This window comes from Colius striatus, chromosome 11 (assembly GCF_028858725.1).
Source record: "Colius striatus isolate bColStr4 chromosome 11, bColStr4.1.hap1, whole genome shotgun sequence".
Taxonomy (NCBI): Eukaryota; Metazoa; Chordata; class Aves; order Coliiformes; family Coliidae; genus Colius; species Colius striatus.
This window is the reverse complement of record NC_084769.1, coordinates 13,348,952-13,371,078: the sequence shown is the minus strand read 5'-3', so window position 1 is coordinate 13,371,078 and position 22,127 is coordinate 13,348,952. Positions and strand designations below refer to the sequence as shown.

At 40.8% G+C, this 22,127-nt stretch overlaps 1 protein-coding gene across 1 annotated transcript in view; it reads right to left on the bottom strand.

Moving 5' to 3' along the window:
• CLASP1 (cytoplasmic linker associated protein 1) overlaps positions 1 to 22,127 on the bottom strand; it is a 182,200-nt gene that overhangs the window by 86,997 nt on the left and 73,076 nt on the right. Inside the window, exons 9-16 of the mRNA XM_062004923.1 lie at positions 8,005 to 8,157; positions 6,984 to 7,054; positions 6,058 to 6,150; positions 4,381 to 4,526; positions 3,504 to 3,639; positions 2,711 to 2,781; positions 1,727 to 1,786; positions 949 to 1,026 (exon numbers count right to left, since the gene is read on the bottom strand). Of these exons, the coding sequence (XP_061860907.1) occupies positions 949 to 1,026; positions 1,727 to 1,786; positions 2,711 to 2,781; positions 3,504 to 3,639; positions 4,381 to 4,526; positions 6,058 to 6,150; positions 6,984 to 7,054; positions 8,005 to 8,157 (808 nt within the window). The remainder of the gene's footprint in view (positions 1 to 948; positions 1,027 to 1,726; positions 1,787 to 2,710; positions 2,782 to 3,503; positions 3,640 to 4,380; positions 4,527 to 6,057; positions 6,151 to 6,983; positions 7,055 to 8,004; positions 8,158 to 22,127) is intronic.

The window sequence follows — 22,127 nt, the reverse complement described above, 5'->3', positions numbered from 1 at the left end:
ATTAATATGCCTCAAACTCTGACACCACATGGGGCATCAACCACGTCTCCAAGAAGTCATTTCTAGTCTTTGACCACTCTCTCAGTACAGAAATGGTTCCTAATGTCCAGTCTACACCTCCCCTGGCACAGCTTTGAACTGTTCCCACACATCCTCTCACTGGATCCCAGGGAGATCAGCATCCCCTTCTCCACTTCCCCTCCTCAGGAAGCTGTAGACAGCTTGAGGTCAAATCTGCAATCTCCTTTTTTCCAAACTAGAGATGCCCAAAAGTTTTTAGCTGCTTCTCAGACACCTTGAAGGACCTTCACATCCCTCTTAAATTGCTTCACAGAGTACTGAAGGTGAGCCTGCACTGATGTTGAATACAGTGGGATAATCAGCTCTTTTAACTGGTTACTTGTAAAATATTTGATGCACCTCAGGATGCAATTTGCTCTCTTGGCTTCTAGGGCACACACTGCTGACTCATGCTGAGCAACCCCAGATCCCTTTCTGCAGGGCATTCCTCTGCCAGTTTTTACTTCAGCCTGGCATTATCCTGTCCTAAGTCTTGCAAACAGGCCAAAAGAAAAAGTATATTAGAAATAATAGTATTTTTGTACTAAACAGAAGAAACCTCAGTTAACTCGAAGCAACTCAAAACATCAGAAAGAAAGATGAGGTTAATGGTACTCGACTCTAGACTCTTGAGCAACTCATGTAAGCATTTAACCTCCTCAGAAGATAAAAACAGACAATAAAATATTACAGGAACAAAGTGAAACAAGCATCATTAGAAGGTGTGATACATATACACATTCTCAGCGAAGCCATGGGAAAGTTGGCATCAACTGCCAGGAAAACTCAATTTGACAGGGCTTCAGTCTCCAAAACACAATTCCACTGACTCATAACACAATGAGGCAAAGAATGGGAGGCAAAAAAACACCAACAGCTTCCACTTACTTTCTTGCCTCTATCCTGGCTTCAGAGTCTGCATCATGAATTCCCTTCTTTATCGTTTCTGCTAACACTGATATGTGTCTGAAATAAGAAGGAAAACATTATCCAGCAGCCCAGAAAGATGCACCACACTTACCAACAAATGACTACTTTGATTTTGCCTTGGTCTCCAAGAGCAAGTAGTTTATCATATTCTTCCATTCCAATGTAGATCCTTGGAAGCCTTTATTCATTTACTTTAGAAGTCACTCACCCATTGCTGACTAGAAAAAGGCATGCAGCATTCTTCATAGATCAGTCTTCAGCTAACTATTGAAACTGCCTGGGTGCAAAACCACTCTCTTAAATACTCTTACATAGTCTAGGGCTAAGGAAATTGTGTCCCAGTCTCTAACTTCTTCCACAATTTCTTTATTCATTAGTCTAAAGTACTATAGAAGCCTCAGAAGCTCCTGATATATGTTAGTAGCTTTTACCTCATCATCTCACTTTAGAGTGCAAAAGGAAACATTTTTCTTTAAAAAAAATTCTCTATTGAGTTCAGGGATTCACACAGACAGGTTCTCCAAGGTTAGCACTGGAAAAAGACTCACTAGACTCTAACTATCAGAATTACTGGGACAAATTATGTGTGCACACATACATATGTGCTTTTTTGGTGTAAAAAATATCTCTACTAGAGATAGTTCATATGATCTCACCTCTAGATTATCCTTTCTGCAGAATTAACCTCCCCAGACTTAAATAGGAGAGAATTAACCCACATCTTTTCAGAGCTTACCTTTCTAAGGAATGTGTTTGCCACTCCTGCAACAGCAAGTCTAAAAATTCAAAACAGCGCCTGAGAGAAGAAAGAGAAGAAATGCTGAGTTCTTCAGGTCAATATTGGCATACTGACTCTGCCATATCTGCCTCTGGACAGCCATCCTTTGTTATGAAGCTTTTTGAGACATTAGAAATCAAGAATGACCCTGAAAAAAACATCTCTACAAACACCATCAATGAACAGTTTGAAATAGTAACTGGAGGCAGCTCACTACAAAGATGTCTGAAGACAGCGATTGACAAAAAACAATCCAGAAAGCCTCCTTTTTCATTAATACTTCATACCTGCTAGTTCAGGCTCCACATTTAGCTTCATGTGGAGCGAGATCTTTTCAACTTCAATCACCCTTCCTCATTCCAAGAAACCAAGGTACAACTGTGCTGTTATTGATTCAAGGTTTGTCACCAAATTTAGCCACCACATTTACTTCCTTTCCTTTTCGTCTAACTAGAGGAGCAACTAGCTAATCTACATGGACCAGGCCAGAGTCTCACAGTGAGGCACTGGACTGAAGTACACTCAGATTGGAAGTGCAGACAGGACCACTAGCACATCCAGCACATCTTTCAGATGATGCTACCACAGAACACTATTTCTGCTGACTGGCTCAAAGAAAATGTGTCACTGTAACAGAGTCATGAGGCATAGGAATATGTCTGTATAGAAGCCAAAATAAAATGATGTTATAATGATAAGTAACCATAAAGATTAGTTTAAAAACCAATTCTCTTCACAGAAAAGTGCCTTTTCTTCTCTGTCATGCTTATACAAGATAACTGACTCTGAATTTGATCCCAACTCATGGAGAATGAGATCCATTCTTCACTGTGTACATCAACTCTTTTCAAGAATAAAAGCAAATACATGAGGAGTGTTATGAGAAAGCACATGGAAACCTATTTAATTGTAAAAAAAAGTAAATTCAAACTAAACACTCACCTTCTAACTGCAACAGACTTGGAGGTACAATTACTAGTTATGATGGGTATTAATCGAGGGATGTGCGTATGCTGGAAGCAAAAAACAACAAAACCAGTAAGAAATCTTTAAACCACAGTTCCATGGAATGAAAGGCCACCTCTTTCAGCCACCTGAGCCCATTATGCAGATATTTAACTCTGTTCAAGTCTTATGGAAATAAAGGACTGCTAAATAAGGGACCACTAACAGATATGAGCAGATATTTTTATTATTGAAATTATCTTCTAATTTTAGCAGATAAAAGATATTTTATTTTCTTCTATAACTACAGGCTCTAGTGAGCCAAAGAGTTTAAGTCACTGCACGAGTATCTAAATTGTCAGTGGAGACAACTTCAGAGATATCAGGCTAACTACAGTTTCCCCAGTGAATCACGAGGCAGAAGTCACCTCTGTGACCTAATGGCTTTTAGGAAACATGCACTGTCTGTCAGCAGTTTTAGAGCATGATTAAGAGGATGAGCCCATCCTGCAAGGCAGGTTTAAAACCTATTCAAAAAACCAAAAGTTGCTCAGCTCTTAGAGAGATAGAAATACCTTACTCTGCAAAGAAACAGTTTTTCTATTATTTTGGCTGGGTCTGACTGTCATCATCTACACAATACTGTGTGACAGACAAATCAGCCAAGCCCAGCACAATCAGAAAAGCAGATTAGACATTTAATCTAGCTTTCATTGCGGCAACATTCATATTTCCTCAGAAATACCACAGTATTTGGAAATAACATTGTTCTCTTTTGATGTGTACTTACTCGAATGATTAATCTAACTGCTACAACACCAGAAGTGGCCATGACTTTGGCACTATTCGGAATTAGATTAAAAATTGTTGGCATGATGGCTTCTGCCCCATGGTCAAACTTGTTTCCCAGAACTGATGACAAATGTCTGAAAAACAGAATGAAGTCATGCTGGTAAGTGTGACTGAGGATTAAGCGAGTCAGACTTTAGAGAACATCTGACATAAGCACATCTGACATCTCAGCCTTTGCAACTGTCAGTTCCTCTCCAACTCCAAAGGACAGAGAACATTGTGTTTCAGAAAATAGTTCCTCTACTTCCATTTCAAACATGTATTCTATAGTCACCTGAACCCTGAGAAACAGTAAGTTCAGCATAAAATAAGGGAACTAGCACATCTAAAACGTCATCACACAAACGGTATCGTGCTGAAAGAATATCACGTTTACATTCCGGTGTCTCTGAAACTGCCTGTTCTGCCTTAATATGGATAAGTTTCAAAAATGCCGATAGAAACACTGCAGTGCCCTTTTGTTGAAGCATTTCTCAAAGTCTAAACCATAAAAATAAAGCTAACGCGATATGAACCAGAACAAAACATACGTTTTAAACTTTATTGTTCAGTCCTTCCCTGCCCAGTGCACAGATGCAGGGCTTACTCATTCCCTCAGCATATCTCGAATCAGCATCACTTAAAACTCAGGAACATCATTCAGCAGAACTACAATTAGTGGCCTAACATGGATGTGGTTTTAAACAGTTGTAGCAAAATCATCTTCTACCTGCAACTAACTGGCAGCACAAGTTATATCCTGAATGTGTTTTAACCAGCACCTGTTCCTTTTTTCTACACCACATACACCAAGTGCACTGAGAAAGTAAACTTACCCCAATGTGATGCAAGCCTCTCGTACTACTTGAGACCGCAGGTCTTTAGCGGATAATTTAAATGCTCCATCCAAAAGTCTTAAGTGTTGGAAGAAGTTGTCATATTCTGCAGCTCCAGCCAAAAGTAAGGAGCGGATCTTTTTCAGCTGTTGGCACCATAAAAGAAAGTAGTGACTGTTAGCGAGCAGTAAACACAAGGATGAGTTGTGTTCAGGGATGATACTTGGTTTCCAGGGTTCTTGGTACAATTGTTCCTCAACATGCATTGAGGATCTCTGATCTTAAAGTCCAAGCAATTTTATTATTTCAGACTTTATATCCAACTCTGAGGTTAAGACAGTAAGTACAGTGACACACTAGCTAACACTTAGATGAATCCAGAAGTGTTGCATATAGCTATTCAAACTATATTGTTAATAATCCAAATGTTGCATTTTAAACCAAAAGATATCTTAAAGGTTCTCCTCTATTCCTCTTAGAAAATATCTATTTACACAGCTTCTCAAGCTGAGGTCCTCTCACACCTGACTATTGTATTAAAAACATGACTAGACTTAAAGGGCATGGTTTTTCACTGTTTCAGTGAGGGAGCCCAGGCACAGGCTGCCCAGAGGGGTTGTGGAGTCTCCTTCCTTGGAGGTCTTCAAGACCCACCTGGACATGTTCCTGTGCGACCTGATCTAGGTGACCCTACTTCTGCAGGGGTGTTGGACGAGATGATCACTAAAGGTCCCTTCCAACCCCTACCATTCTATGATTCTATGGTTCATACTCAGATCTGAGTAATACTGACTTGTATCTAGAATATGTCCATTGATTTCATTAAAATAATTATCTGGCTCTACTAGAAGTGGAACCCTGACCCCATCAAAAGGGGATTTTTTTTATTACTAAGCAATGGTGCTCCCTGTAATCCTACAGACACTCTTTTCAACACCTTCACAAGGCCTCAGATATACTGATGCATCTGCACAGTGCCGTAATTTGAGCTCACTGTTATTCAGTACAGAGAAAAACACCAAACACACAACACAAAAACCTGAAGCTGAATCAGCAGAGTTTGCCACTCAGATCTGTAATACGGGATTTGACAGACAAGTCAAAGTTGCTGTACCCATGATGAAAGTCTACAGCGGAGACAAGATTATGTATCTATTTGTATCCTGAAAAATCAGCTCACCTCAGTCATGGCATGCATATAACACACCTGTTTTTCAACTTGCACGTTTCCCAGAGTCATCATTATTTATTCAAAAGCTCAGAGTGTAAATTATTTTCAAATTATTTCACACCTCCTTTTGTGAAAGTATAAATTCTTTATAAGTGAAGGGAGTTTTAAAATACTCTGAATACCGCTTTTGACATTCTCATTTTAACATCTGTTAGCAGACTGATAGTTTTACAAGTGGACTGTCTGCATGACTTCCCATTCAACCTGACACTGTCTCAACAGATTCTTGTACATCAAATATGTATTAAGCCATATCCTTCATGGATATGGTTTAAATTCAGTCTCATGAGGAAATGTTTCCCCAAGCCTGGAGGGAATATAACAGATGCTCACCATTTAAGCTATGTTCTAGCTCTTGAGTTTCTCCCAGTACCCTTTTCATGGGGTTAAACTCAGTGCAGAAAAACCTTCTGTTAACAGAGTTCATGTCTAAGTTCACTACTTACCGCAGAAACTCTCTGTTCCCAGTCGTGCTTATCATCTGATAGTATCTCTCTTATTTTGTTTATAGATTCCTCAAGATCCCGGCTGGAATAAATCTGCAAATTTTAATACAGACTAGCACCATAATGCAAGATTTACTCCTGAAAACATCAGATCACTTCCCAATTAAATTGTTAAATTCTTTGCTCCTCAATATTTAAATGTCATGTGCTGGCCTTGGACACATCTGGCTTTGTGTAATGCAAAGAAACTACACTGCTTTTCTGCAATCAAACGTTACTAAGTGATCAGAAGATAACTGAAGGATCACCTTTTATTACTTTACCACATTTTCACAATTTTAAGCAGCATTCCTGCAGTTACCAACAGCTACATTTCTGCAGTTACTAACAGACAAAACCTACAGAAGATCATGAATAAACATATGTGTTGTTCAGCTGTCCCAAAAACAAAGCTCTGGTGAAGGAGAGAGAACACATGACATCTCAGCTATCCAGCTAAATCTACCAGTAAACACACACTGTCCAGCTGTCACACTCACAACAGCAGCAATCCCAGAGTCCTAAGTCACCTTTATTGCTTTTAATTCCCAGATGAAACAGAGAAGCTCTGTCGACTCAAGCCTTTGTTCAACCAGACTGCACCATCCAGCATTAGCACCCAGTTCCAGCTCCAGGAGCACTCCTGTGACATCTCCATCACAACCCTCCCACATACATTTCCTCCACTTCTGAGTGGAGGAAACTCAACAAACTCCTGGCAGACACCACCATTTAAAACTTGCATCCTTCCAACTTCTAACTAGCTTTCCCCTTAAGGAAGATTTGTCAACATGACAATGAGGCAAAATTTGCCAGTGATTAGGACTAGATCCTATATCCATCTTCTCTTTCTAGTGCTGTGTGTTTTAACATGTGATTTGACTTACCTGAACCGTTGGGACATCTTCAAATGCCTTAATGAAGTCATCTTCATCCACAGCACCTGCTCCCTCTTTGGCTGCTGACATACAAATGAAAAAGCCTTTTCAATCTTCTTATCAACAAGAGAATCAATTAAGAAACCACCACCTATCAAGGCTTCTAATCAAGAGAAAAGTTCACTATCCATGCAACCTCAAAGTGCTGGAGATGTAATGAAAGCAGAGATGTGGAAATTCAATGCCAGGCATAGACTCAACGTTCACTGTATCCTTCAACTCCTAGGCACAGAGGGCACATTAGGGAGGTCATTATAGTAGTCACTCAACAGTTAGGGGACATAGTCTGAAAGACGAGAGGGAATATTTACTTTAATTATATGGGAGATTTTATTTTAAAGGATTTAATCCCATTTATAATAGATGAAGGTACAGATCTGACAGGTGCACAAACAGACAAATGATAAGGAAGATAAATAGACTCTGGAATACTAATCAATTAGAGATTGTCTGATATAGGGAACTTTCTCCATTTCTCTAGGTCACATGTAGAATTATAATTACATGTACAATTATTTCTCACATTCAAAAGTCTGCTTAGTTTTCTTTCTGCACCTTCATTATCAGCAACACCCAAAGGTCTTGGAAGCAAGACGGTGTTATCAGTTTTAGCTTGCATGGGCCAAAGTTTAGCATGTAGCTGTAAGCAGCCTGCCTCAGTTCAGCTCAAGAGTCGCAGCTACAAAGACAAAAATCTACACACTGCAACACTGGCACGATTTACCCATAGGCCTCAGTGCACAACCACACAGGTCCAACCTATCACAAATACAAAATGCTTTATGGGGATGTAGGGAGTGCTTGGAGATTCGTCCTACCAAAGCTTGCTTGTAGCATGCAGACAATATATATGTAATGACTTCATTGGGAAACAGTTATTATTGGATCTTGGGAGGCCAGTATGGAAGTCCTTGCATGAACACTACAAATACTTCACATAAAGGCCAATTCATATATGCTATCGGCTTACTTGAAGACTTGGAGCCCAGAGCTGCAGAGCCAAGTCTGCGTGTAGATCCCATACCAACTCTACGTGAGTTTGCAGGGGCCTTTGAAGATGTAGAGGAGCTGGCTGAGGAAGGTCTGTTCCCATCCACGGAGTCTTCATCATCAAAAATTTTATCTGCCAAAAGAAAGCACACTCAGTTGTAAGTCGAACAAAGCAAAGGAATCTCCCAGGGAACACATCCATATGATGGCAAACATGCTCAATGACAAGGTTATTCATGAACGACCACCAGGCCCCTCAACCTGAACCTTTGCTATTGCAGCCACTATGCTACAAACCCTTTTAATGAGTGTGTTTAGATAAAAAGAATAAACTTAAAATCAGAAAAAACGCAAGCCACAGAGAATACCTGAGGTGCCTACAGTCTATATCTCTGATGTTTACACCTCCAAGAGGTATTTTGCCATGAACTGTCGTGAAACTAAGACCATGAGCAAATCCAAGATTCAAATGTAGAGGGGATCAGGCAGCACAGGCTGCCCTGTCATACCCTGCTAACTGCCTGCACTAGACTGAGAATGAACAAGGTAACCCAGGAAAGATCACATGGCAACACCAACGCTGTTGATAAACCACAGGCCATTAATCACAGACCCATTCAGAGCTACAAATCCAATTTAACTTTTAAAATCATGAGATTCTTTACAAGAAAACAGAAAAAGTTACCTCACAGTCATAAACCCCATAAGTATAAGGTATATTAAAACTCACTGAGCCTTCTGTGTACATACAAAGCGAACTGCAGCCTTTAACTCCAAACGTGAACATAAATTTACTTAAAATGAATTACAGTCACTTAGATTTCCAGTGAAGGTCACTTCAATTCCAAAGGAGTGCTTATATTGCAGTTTTACACAGATTAGCTAATCCACTTTAAGAACCAGCCTTAGGTTGAAAGGTGACAAAGTGTTTGGACAGCTGATATAGATGGCACACGTTATTTATTGAGGCCAGAAAGTCACCTCAATCCCCATCACTTAGCTTGTCCACACTAACAATTCATTCAAGATTTGAGACCCGATTCATGTCCATCCCTCTCCAACAGCCCAACATACAGACTCCCTTTTCCACTGATTCAGGAACAATTCCTTTGCAAAATTTCACTTGGAAAAAAAACTCAGGCAGGTACTTTAACCCGTCTCTACTCGAGAAAGTATGTGGGAACATCTACTAACAAATACAGGCACCTAGTTAGACACTAATGACTGAAATTTAATATAAGTTGAGCTTTCTGAAAGAAAGAGAATAAACTGATAACAGTATAAACATATTCAAGAGGAGGCAAAAGAACAGCAAGAAAAGCCTGTATCATCCTCAGCCCTACAGCCTTAGTGAGTTTTCCCTGCCTGAAGTGGTATTGGCTTGTTAGCAGTTGAATACAGAAGTATCACAGATGATCTAAAACCCTGAAACCTGCATTCCCAATATGGACCTACACACATGATGCCCTGCTCCAATCACTGCACAACACTGCAATAAGGAGACAGCAGCACCCAGCAAGTCAAGAAAAGTGGTCAGGGATATCTGTCTCCATAATATTGATGTTCAACAAGCCTTGGAATACAGGGAAGTGCTAGGAAAAAAGGAAATAGCTAAAGGAAAGTGATAATATAATAACAAGTGCTTGGATTGTTGTTTAGGCAAAAGTGAACAAGACAAAAATGAACATACAAACTTTAATATCAAGAAACTTAAGGTCACGTAGCTAAGGAGAACACAAGCCACATTCCGGATGTGGGCTCCCTCTAACACAGCGAGTGCCCTAAGGTAGTCATAGAGATATGCTATCTCCCTGCTGACTCTGGTCATGTATACACTGCTGTGGTTCACCCACACTCAGTAACAGCCTCTTCCTCACTCCCACCCACATCAGAATGGAGGAGACAATCGGAAGGGTAAAAGTGAGAAAACATGTGGGTTGAGATAAAGACAGTTTAAAAGGTAAAGCAAAAGTCACAGGTGCAAGCAAAGCAAAGCAAGGAATTCATTCACTACTGCCTGTTGTCAGGCAGATACTCCGCCAGCCCTGGGAAAGCAGGGCTCCAGCACACGGAACGGTGACTTGGGAAGACAACTGCCATCACTTTCACTGTCCCTGGGCAGTGTTCCACCCTGTGTTCTCCTCTAGTCAATCCCCCCAGTTTATATACTGAGTATGACATTCTATGGTCTGGGATATCCTTTTGGCTAGTTCAAGCTCCCGCCTAGCCTCTTGGTCTGCCAGCAAGGAGGTTCTCAAGGGAAAATGAAAAGTCCTTCATGCAGGATAAGGCTACTTAGCAGCAACTAAAACAACAGTGTGTTTTCACCATTATTCTCACGCTAAATCCAAAACACAGTCCTGTACCAGCTACTAAGGAGAAATATAACTATCCCAGCCAAAACCAGGACAGATATGCAATTCAAAAATCATTTGAAAAGAGCTGAGGGAAAACCATAAGCAAGAATAGAAGATTGGCAAGTATGTTTTTAATTCTAAGAAATGAAAATTCACTGCAGGAGACTGTTTAGCCTGGCCAGATTCTTAACAAGTTGCTTGATTACATTCTGTGTTAACACAGCAACCCAAGATTTATTAACATATTTTCCACTGTGATTTATTGATATTGTTTCTCACGAGAAAAAAAATATACAACAAGGTCACTGTCAGGAAGTTAAAACCAAATTAAATTCTGAATTGCCTGTTTTCCCCTTCCCTTCTTGTTTTTCCACCTCTATTTTTTTCAATAATCACAGGACTGACTCTCTGCAAGGTCAGGAGGTGTGTCACCCAATGAATTCTACCACAGGCAGTTCCTAAAAAGCAAGACTAATTGTTTGGGGGTTTTTTTCCTGAAAGATATAGTGCAGTTCAGGAATTATTCCAAGAATATTATTTGGTGAGTTGCATGGAAGGTTATGGCAGATCCAAATAGATTTTAAAACCTGTAATCTCTGAAGACTGCCTAGAATCTAGGGGTTTAAATGATGCAGAAAGTCTTTCACAGACCTTGAACACAAAAACTTTTGAACAAAATTCTCCTCAACTGCATTTAGATCAAAAGCTCCTATATAGATATTAAGCTCATGATTATTTGTCATATATATGACCAGCTAAGAGAAAGTCATATTCAAAAGAAAAGATACTTTACTACTTCGAAACCACTTTCATCTGGTAATAAAAATTCTCAATAAGCCACATTTCAGGCTATCTAGATACAGTCTTAGTTAACTCATTTCCTCTTGTATCTGCATTTTTAAAGCCTCATCCCTCTGAAAGGAGAAGAGGGTGTGGTTTGCTATTTCATGTAATAAAAAATCAGAAAACCAAATATTCAAAAGATTACACTCCTGTAGCATTTCAGCAATTAAATAAACTATCTTTTTTCATATTAACAAGTTTTTCTGAGCATTAGCAAAAAACCACAACACTCAAAAACCCCAACCAGTCAGCCCACAGTTTTGGGGATGTTCAGATTACAGTCACATCTTCCTGTTTGTTAACTCTACAAACTAAGCATTACATATTTATCAAATCAGAATATCCCTTCAGAAACTCAAGAGCATTTTCTCATCCGAGCAGAGCAGAATGACAGTAGCACATTCAGAACTGCACAGCAAGTCTTCCAGCAGCACGTGTGCAGGTCAGAAAGAGAAACAAAGAACAGAAAGAAACCTGAACACCGGAGCACAGAAAACAAGAGAAACCCAAGCTACTATACATTACCATTTAAAAGCCTTTTTTTATAAACATTCATTGACTCCTGTTCACAACAATCACTGGAACTAGGATCATATTTTTTGCAGCCTATCTGCAAACCACGAGGTGGTAAATTCAGCATGGGTGTAACTCCCATGACTTCAGCAGAGGTGCACTGAAGAGGAATCAGTGCCACATTCTAACATTAAATAGCCCTCGATGGTCTCCCATCCCAAGATATTCACAATGGTCATTTATAAGGGCCACATAGTACTCTCTGTCAGAAATGTGCCCTTATAAAAGAGGCCTTTGTCTGCTCACCCGTCTGCTGTCTCAGAGACACAGAAAACGGAATTAGCTTTACATTTTTCAATTCCTCTACATTGTTTAAGAAGAAAGAAAAAAAATTGCTTACAAGTACATATCCTTCTGCAAATAAGCTTCCTCAACATTCCTTCATATTTTCCATAGCGTGCCCAGATGTAACAGTGCTTCACAGAGCGCCGCGGCTTTCAGTCCAGAACATAATCAATCATTGCTCCTCGTATTCATTAAGCATGCTGTCTTCACACGTGGATTTAAACAGCTCGGGCTTCAGCCCTCTCTCTACCACTGTAGTTCTGCAGGATTCTCATCGATACCCATTTCAGCCCAGGAAACTTCAGTTCACTTCTAAGAAGGAAATTCCCTGGTAGAGAGGAGGACTCGGGACAAATAATGCAGGATGAAGACGAGCTGAGTCTGCTGGGCTGGGCTGGCTTGCACTAGGAACCAGCCTGACTTTATCCCCGGGGATGTGCTAACAGAAGCATCTCAACAGCTGTCATCATTTGTCCATGATGAATAAATTTAGTCATTATTCATTTTAAAACGTAACCCCTTCAGGTCTGGGCAAGGTGTAAAACAGAGGCTGTGCCAGTTGTTCAGGAGCCACAGTAAACAAGGGCCAGCATTTTTCCTGCCTCAACCACCAGCCTGGGATCATTTAAACCAGAGTAACTAAGTCTGAAATTTCCTTTCCAATGAAATGAGATGCTTTCTGGCTTTTAAAAACTAAAATGTTAGATTCAAATATTTTAGCTATTTGTCTGTAAGTTTTGGAGAAGAAAGCTGCTCTGTAGCTACTATAGATTGGTTAAGAAAAGGCTTACAATCATGTCTGTTCCTAACAAGGATGCTCTGCTACGGTCTTCAGGTCTGACTCTGCAAGGTACTAAACTTGTTCTGCCCCTGCTCTGTCCATTTATCATATGTCCCATCTCCAAGAGTCAGTGTAGCCAAAGTATGCAAGATAGATGTAACGTACAAATACCACCTGCATCTCTCTGATGAGAATATTACTTTTGTGTGCAGATGAAGGTGGATGGCGCCAGACAAACCTGCCTTCCCATCCACCTCATGGCATCCTGCACCAAGAGCAGACACGCATCTGATAAAGGAGAGACACATTTCAGCACCTTGAAACCCCACGTTCAACTCCTGGCAAACTCAGCTCCCTGAAGATCTGAGAGCCCCTACAAAAGCTGAGAACATGCACAGGCAAACCCACCGATGTCAAAGAAAACAGCATATGTTTCTCCTTGTTCCTTTTTGCCAAATACAACCCCATGGGCATTAGTCAATGTTTTTGAGGCAGACACCCCTTGACACCTTGGCTCATGCTCTCCTCCGAAAGGCCAACATCTGGCACTCCTATCTCCAGCTGTGACTCCCATAGGATATGAGGCACAGTTCCCTCAGCTGGTGTCCCACCAGCCTCCAAGAGACAGAGCTTCAGCCAAAGTTAAATGCCTCTTCCCATTAGCACACTCCAAACCTATGCATGGCTTAGCTGCAAGCCTGCCCAACTCCAACATAGGAACTGTATAGGCTTCTCCGGGAAAATGAGTTTATGAACCCACTGAAGATCAAGGGACGTGTATATGCTCCTAAACAGGATTAAATGTCTAAAAACAAAGGAGTCAGACACCAGAAGTACACAGGCACAGCACATCACTAGGGTTTCTCTTGGCCATCTCTCACAGTTTCCCAGCAAATCCTGGCCCCAGCCACAGCCTCTCCTTCCTCACCTTCCACAACAGGCACACTTTAAGGCTTTGAAACACTGCCCACTCTGGCTCAGTGATGCTGCTCAGCCTTCCAGTGCTACCTGACACCCCCTTCTCTCCTTGGGTCTAATTTTCCCAGGTTGACTTGGCCACCTGGATCCAGTGCCAGCCCACCCCTGCTGCCATCTTCTGGCACTATTCATCTCAGTAAACCACCTCATCATTCTTCACAACTGGCTTTGAAGTGGATTCCTGTTGTGGTTTAACCTGAGTCAGCAACTAAACCCCAGACAGCCACTCGTTCATTCCCACCCATATCAGAAGGGTAAAAGTAAGAAAATTCATGAGTTGAGATAAAAAACAGTTTATTAAGTGAAAGCCACACACACAAGTAAAGCAAAACAAGAAATCCATTCACTACCACCCATCAGCAGGCAGGTGTTCAGCCATTTCCAGAAAAGCAGGGCTCCATCAAGCCTAACAGTGACTCAGGAAGGCAAACATCATCACTCTGACCCCTCCCATTCTTCTTCCCCCAGCTTTATGCAGAGCATGATGCCATATGGTGTGGGACATCCCTTGGGGCAGTTGGGGTCAGCTGTGTCTCCTTCCAACTTCTTGTGCACCTTGAGTCTCCTTGCTGGTGGGGTGTGAGGCAGAAAAGGCCTTGACTCTGTGTAAGCACTGCTCAGCAGTAACCAAAATATCTCTGTGTTATCAGCACTATTTTCAGCACAAATCCAAACAACAGCCCCACACTAGCTTTACCCTAGCCAAAACCAGCATGATTCCCCAAAACCTGATCTCAGCAGTGATCCCTCCAAGACTCACTGAGCCAGCCACAGCAAGGATTGTGTCTGCAAGGATACGCTGTCACCACTACCTTGGCTTCATTTTCTTAATCTCACTTACATTGCCCTATTTAAACTAGAACAGACATAATTGTTGGGGGGAAAGGGAGTTGTAGAAACCTTATAGAAGATAGAATAAATCTAGACTATATTTATGATCATAATAAACACAATAAGCAAGCAATACTGCTACCTTCAGTCAAGGTAAGGTAAGGTGATGATCAAGCCAAGAATGTTGTATCAGGAAAACGGACAAATGCTTTTTATTTTAATAAACCTTTCAACACCTACGTGCTTTTATTTAATCCAGAATGTTTCAGTTTTCCTTCATGAGCACGGAAAAGTAACATTCAGCTACTCAGCTGCTGCCTCATTCTGTCTAATTACAAGCTAATAGAGTTGCTTATAAACTGACACGTCTTCAACTGCTATCACAAAGAGAAAGAAGAATCCTGATAGATGTAACACAGAATTGTTTTCTGCTCCAGATACATCATATTGACACAGGCAGCTGTTCAGATACACATTCCACTCAGGCCCAAGCACACAGCTACTGCAATTGCAGAGTATTAGTATCTGCCACTCCCCTGTAAGCAAAAAACAATTGGGCGGTAGTAGCAATAATAAACAAAGCACTTTTCTGTCAGTGAGGAGTCCAACATTTATTAAACCAATTCTGGTATGATAAAGTTAACTGAGGAAATTGATGTACACCCTGACCACATACAACAGATTAGGCAGATACAACCTCACATGGTAAGTAAATTCTAGCTTAGGCTTGAGAGAAGCAATAGCCCTGGCAACATTCAAAACCTGATCACAAGGACTAGCCTGCTAAACCTGGCAACATCTTTCTGAAGTAAACTAATCTGAAATCATGCAACTTGTCACTGATTCAAGTAACTTTTCTGATGGATATTGTAATTTTCAATTACAGATCACTTCAATTTTAAATTGCATTCGTGATGGCTATCGGGAAGCTCAGGAACAAGAGCCTTGAAAACAAGAGGAAAAATTAAAAGGGTTCAATTTATGAGTCTGTTTCAAAACACTGATTTTAAAATTATTAACTCCACAATGTCAATGTCATCACATCAACAGGCCACAGCATGCACTCTCTAATAGAGTATGAGGATTAACACTAATGAGAACGCAGCGAAGTGCGTTTCAGAAGCATCAGTTTGTGAAACTAACACACCTAGAAATAGGAATTTAATTCTAAGAGTCAGTGAAACTGCCATTCAAGTTTTCAGCAATATGAAAGAGGCTGCACGCAGGCGTCATATTGCTACAAGCTTTGCAAATTAAGTAGCAACAGGAAACAATAAAATAGCTATGATACTGAGTGAAGGTACAACAGCTCAAACAATTCAAAAGACTTAAATAAAAGCACCAAAAGCTGAGATAAATCCATAAAAAATAGCTGGGATTTATTAGTTTGGCTAATTACTTCAGTAAAATTCATATAGACATCTAAAAACACCCACAAACCCATGTGCTAGGTGCTGCACAGGCACAGCCTTTGCCCCATACTGATTAAAAAAACAAAAAGCAGCCCACAAACTGAGACACACACACAGACTGAGAAGAGGAGAAGTTAAGGATCTGTTCTCCTCAAAGTCATCCTGAGAAATACAATATTCTCACAGTGCCCTTTCCAGCCAGCCACACAGCTTTCTGCCAGACCTCAAGAGTATCAGGAAATCCACAGTGTCTAACTTTGGGGAAAAAAAAAAAAACAAAAACAAACCCACACACACCCCAAAAGCCCACGTTAACATAAAGTTTAAATTCCAAGAGCAAACACAGGTTCTCCCTACCCTGCACTTACCCCCCCTCTCACCCAGAGGTTGGTTATTAGGCCTTGTGGGGTACCCACCCGCTGTTCACAGCCAGGCTATCTGTAGATAGGACTATCTCCAGACACAGCCTTCCACAAACACACCACTTATTTGAGTTCATTTAACACTCCATAACAGGGTGTTATTTCTGTGTTTCACTGCTGCAGCCTTCCCTGCTGACTGTCTGTTTTTGTTCTGGACCCCTGAAAATACCCTTTAAATTGCACTGAGTAGAAACACACCAGCAGCGGCCCAAGCACAGATCCCTCCTCACAGTGATCATCTTAACATAATCTTCACAGATAAAAATGACATGTGGGTCACAGGTACCCTGAGCCCTACAGATACCAAACAATGAGAAAGGTTATTTATAGGAGATGGACTGGGTGATCTTTTAGAGTCAAAAGCTATCTTTTTCCAGAACTACAGGAATTAGTGGCCTTACTGCAGGATTGGTACAGCTGCAGGAACGTGTTTTTTCATTCCTGACAGAAGAGAAAGCATACTGTTTGCCATTGTAGTATTAATCCTGCGTGCTACACAGTGTCAGTGTTAAGCAAATTCTTCTGTCTCTGTTCACAAGACAGCAAAATTCAGTTCTGCAGAGGCATAAGAGCTCCCCCAAGCATCATCTCCATATGTACACATGGCAGCGATCCATCAGGTTGAAGAGCAGGCGATGAACCTTTCCCCTCATCGCCTTCACTTTCAGGTTTTAGCCAGCTCTCTGCACTTGCCAGACAACTTACAGCAATGGCCTGGACTCCCTGTGCTTGCAGAGAAGCTCTGCTCTGTTGGAAAATTAAGCAGCAGACAAAATAGGCAGCAGCATCCTCCAGCTACCGGCCAACCACACTACACCCACAACCCCAGGCAACAGCTTCCTCACACCGTACTTCTCAACATGAAGTAAGTGTGACTAAAAGGCACAGCCATTCAACAGCATCAAGGAAGTATTTGTTATTATTTTAACATGTGAATAAACTGAAACAGATCTGCTGAGAGGCATTCACAAGGGCATAAAGGCTTCAAGGCATTGCCAGAATCTAGATTAAACTCCATTCCTAACCGTCTGTTTTTTTTCTAAATAACTTGTTCTCCTTCCAACTAAAGGCATGAGAGGTGTCCCAAATATATTCTTATTTTCTCAATATTATCTTAAAACTGGCTGCCCCATAGTCAAAGAAATACATTTGTAAATAGCTTGGAAAAAAACAGAAATCACATCACAAGGCATTAGAATCAAAATAGTTTAATTTTGTTATTTGTGGTTGCTTGACAGCCACACTTCAAACTGAATTCTCTGTATTTTACGTGGTTGGTATCCAGAGATACTGCAGGAAAACAGCTACCAAAGATCATGCTGAACCGAGCTCCCAGAAAGACACCTGTTGGTCACAGCCTCAGTTTTATTTGCCAAAATCTGTATGAAAAAGGTGAAGAAAAGGTGAAGTTATGTCTTAGCTGGACTGCCTATACCTTTTATAAATAAAGTGAATTAAGAGGTATGGAAGGAATTGGAAGTCTTTAAATAGATAGATGCTTTTCACAAGCAAAGGACAGAAGCACCATGTGGAGACCCACCAGGTGTCTCCAGCCCACAGACCAGGTTCAGGTTTCCAGCTATTAGCACCATCTGTTGCCATGACATCATAGGAAGCAGCATCTCCTCCAGCTTGTACTCCCCAGCTGACATTCCCTGCACAAATCCCTCTGCCTACTCAGATCATTATCCCAAGTGGAGCTCACCTAGCTGCTGACTGCCCTAAGACGCATCATTGTCAACAAAAGAAGTTTCATTTTGTAACATTTTATTATACTCTTTCCTGAAGGACTGTTCATTTTCTATGACATGCAGCACACCAAGGCAAAAACCACTAACACACAGCGCTGTATTAGGAAGGAAAGAGCATCCTGACAAAGTACTGTTACGAAAAAGCCGAAAGCATCTTACAGCCTCAAGTTATCCACAAGCACGTTGCGGGGAAGTGGTGGGAGAAACACTACAGGAGATCCCACTTCCAGTCACCCCAGAACAACCCTGCCAGTGCAAGGTTTGCTCCTTAACAGAAGTCCTGGAGTTTTAGAAAGCTTTCTAGAAATAACCTACAAGGAGATAAAAAAATGCCAAACCAGTCTTGTTTCCTCTTGAGACAGTTCTCAGAGGATAGCTGGGTCACAGAATCTCAAGGGTTGGAAGGGACTTCGAAACTTCATTGAAGTTAAGCCAGTAAGGTGTGCTAGAGGGACCTGAGGGAACTGTAGCACTGACCCTGTCCATTTAAAATCAGTAACTGGGGCAAGATGTTGCCCCCAGAACTTCACATTTGCCAGGGGAAGACTCCATCTCATGATGGTGGTGCATCCTAAGCTTTACAAGCAGCTCCCTCCAAGCAAGGAACACAATGTTTGCTGTTGCTCCTGAACAATGAAGAGAAAAAGGCTGTCAGCCTACAACTCCCACACAGCCACAAAAACACAGGAGTCACAGCTTCTGTCCTGAGGTGTTGATCTGCCCAGCTAAAGGATAATAGAACGTAGGTTCTACATCTGCAAAAACTGTATGGTGTTATGCACATTACACATCAATGACTCCCACTCAGAATTCTTGGCCTGATGCATAATTGATAAACCTTTAATTAGATAACCATTTAAAAGAGTGTAAAATCCTCAGTGAGGCAACATCCATGAGATAAGAATGTCAAAAACTGCAGGTCGTTGAGACAAAAGAATAATCATGAAAAGAAAACTAAGGAGCAATGGGTGATGACTCCACAGCCTATGTGCATCTTGAGAAAGATTATCAACTACTGTAACAGGTATGACCAGGGATTTCTACAATAAATGTTTCATCTTTATAAAAGATGCATATTACCAGAGACTGTAAGGGCACACATGCAAACCAAGTGTACTGACAAGTTTTGTTTAATCCAAAATTAGATTTTATGACAAAGACTATGCTCTGTATCTACAGATGGTTACCAGACAGCAGTTTGAGACACATCTGTCAGAAAATAAGTCTACTAATGGGTTCAGGAGCTCCTAGGATAATTGCTACTAGGTTAAAGAGTTGGCTGATGTGCTCCTGAGCATCTACTGCTGCTGTTAGCAAGGGAAAAGAGATGGGGAACCTGACTTGATGCTGACTGGCTGTATCAAGTCTTGATGTACTAAGAAGCAAAAAAGTTCCTGCCTGCTCTCAACTAGTAAAACTAGCACTCAGAGGAGGAGGAGATTCTTCCCCACTCCCCTCCCCAGTTCAACTCTGTGGGAGCAAGCAGAGGCTAGCTTTGGTAAGATGTGTGCAGGCAGGACCTTACTAAAACATACTTCAGCCCCATTACTCCAAGTGACAAAGTCTGCAGCTTGTGCCAGCTTTAATGTTGTCTACATAAGCATATTCAACTACAATCTGAGCTTAGATCATCAACCTATTAGAGCTGGCGAGAAGTATCTATTCCCTATCCATGTCACACTCGTTTTGGTAGATACTGCCAGATTGCCAACAATCAAGATCATTTTGTTCATCCTCTTTTGAGACACTGGGGATAAATATCCAATAACTAACTGAATAATTATCATTTGCTGTTTCCCAGGAGCATGGTAGCAAAAGCTGTGAAACCATACTCAGTGATTTCAATGGTAACTTTGACAGTGCTCTTCTCTTTATGAAGAAAAAACAGAAACTACTGGACAGAGATTATTAAAACATTTTGGACTCTAATGACCAGTTTGAGAAAAGCACATAACCTCAGAGCAGTAAAACCTGTTTTAGTTAAAAAAAAAATGCTTAAGTAACTTTTAGAATGGATATTCATTAATGATTACTTCAGTAATTCTTTCCATATATTTGTCTATGATCTAGATAGGACTAGTTCTATTTTTTTGACACAGTGGAAATAGAGGCAAAATACACATGAAGGAGGTTGACTCCAGGTCAATGCAGAGAAGTCAGAGCAAATGCCAGAAGATGCATCAGAGTACATGATTGACTTCCTCGTCTTACTATCACATTAGGCTAAATTCTGTTTCCAGCTGTACACATTGGGGGTGGAGGTGAAAACAAGAGCTCGCTAAACTTGACCCAATTACTTTTTAGATGCTAACATTTCAGATTTCCTTCTACACAATTTCAAGCAAGCACGGAGAGGTTTTAGTACACTAAATAGCAGCCTATTTGACAGACACTTTAGTACAATATGGTTTCTGTGTGGTGGATAATAGAATCTAAAATAATTACATTCATATTAAATATGGCTTCAAGTATAAGCATAGTTTGAATTCCTGCTCTACAAGTGGAAAGCTCCAATTCCCGAGACACATTCATTTCTTGGGCCTCTTCACCCATCCTTCAAAGCTGCATTTCAAGCAAGCCATTGCCTCAAGGAAAAGTCATGGGGAGAAGGCTCCAAAGCCAAAAATGTGTCACAGCTTATAAATTATTAACAGTCAGCAGAGCTTCTGTTTTCCTGAAGCTTGTTCCCCTCCCCCAACTCCTTTAAAACAAAAGATAGATCTAAGCTACTTCATCCACATTCCTCCACCATAAACAATCATCATCATTAGGTACAGCAAATAAAGGAATCATCTGTGGGTGGTGAGGAGGGAAATGGAAATACAAAGGTGGAGTCAAGACACTGCTGAAACTTTCATTCTTTTTGTCATTAATGACTTTAGAGTACTAAATATGATATTCATATTTCAGTGGCAACGAGTAACCCTGAGGAAGCAGGGGGCTCTAATTTGCTACAAAGAAGAAAGCATCTTTCCCAAAGAGCTCACAACATAAATAACGCAGTCAGAGCATAGTTAAAAATAATTAGTGTTATTCAGACTTCATATACAGCAAAAATAAACAGAGATCCTCCTCTCTTTCCTTTAAAAGAAAGGGCAGTTAAAGAATAGCAAGTACTTATGTCCCAATCAGTCTGTTTGACATAATCCTGCCTAACCCATTCTTGTTTGGTTGACATCAATGGTGCTACTCACTTTCTCCCTATGGCTCAGAATGCTTTTACAACCATCCTCAAGTCTCTGCAGCTGGGTACAACTTCACCCTGTTACCCAGCCATTCAAAATTTTCTGCCATGATTGAAAGTTGGCTCCAAACAGGATGCAATAATTGACTTTAATGCCACAACTGGTCATCTGAGTTCTTTAGTAACCATTCTGTTTTCCTGTCATATAGTGTATGCATAGTAGAAGACTTCCACAGCTGTTACATCCAGAAAGGGATAAGGAAAGAAATCAGTTTCCCTACATAAAGCTCACTGCATCAAATAAAAAGATCAGTCATGATTAATCAGGAAATCAGAACTGGAAAAGCATGGTGTGATAGACTAGTAAAAAAAAATCTCTATTCATCTGACCTGAATTCTACCAGTTCCTCTAAATGTATCTCCTAAACGACTTGACTAACTCCAAGACTACCTTATCTACAAAAGCAGATACACCAAGAGACTAAGTGTAGGCTAATTTTGACCTTAGTCACTTGGTTTAAATCAAAGTTCAGATGTTGGTAGGAGGCAGCAGAAGCTATGAATTAACACATTTACAAGCATGCAAAAGACCTCCTCTGGTTCAAGGGCAAAGTCTGTCAAGGAAACACGAAGGATGAATTTGCCTCAGGACTCAGACTGGTGATCAAATTATTGCTGCTTAACAT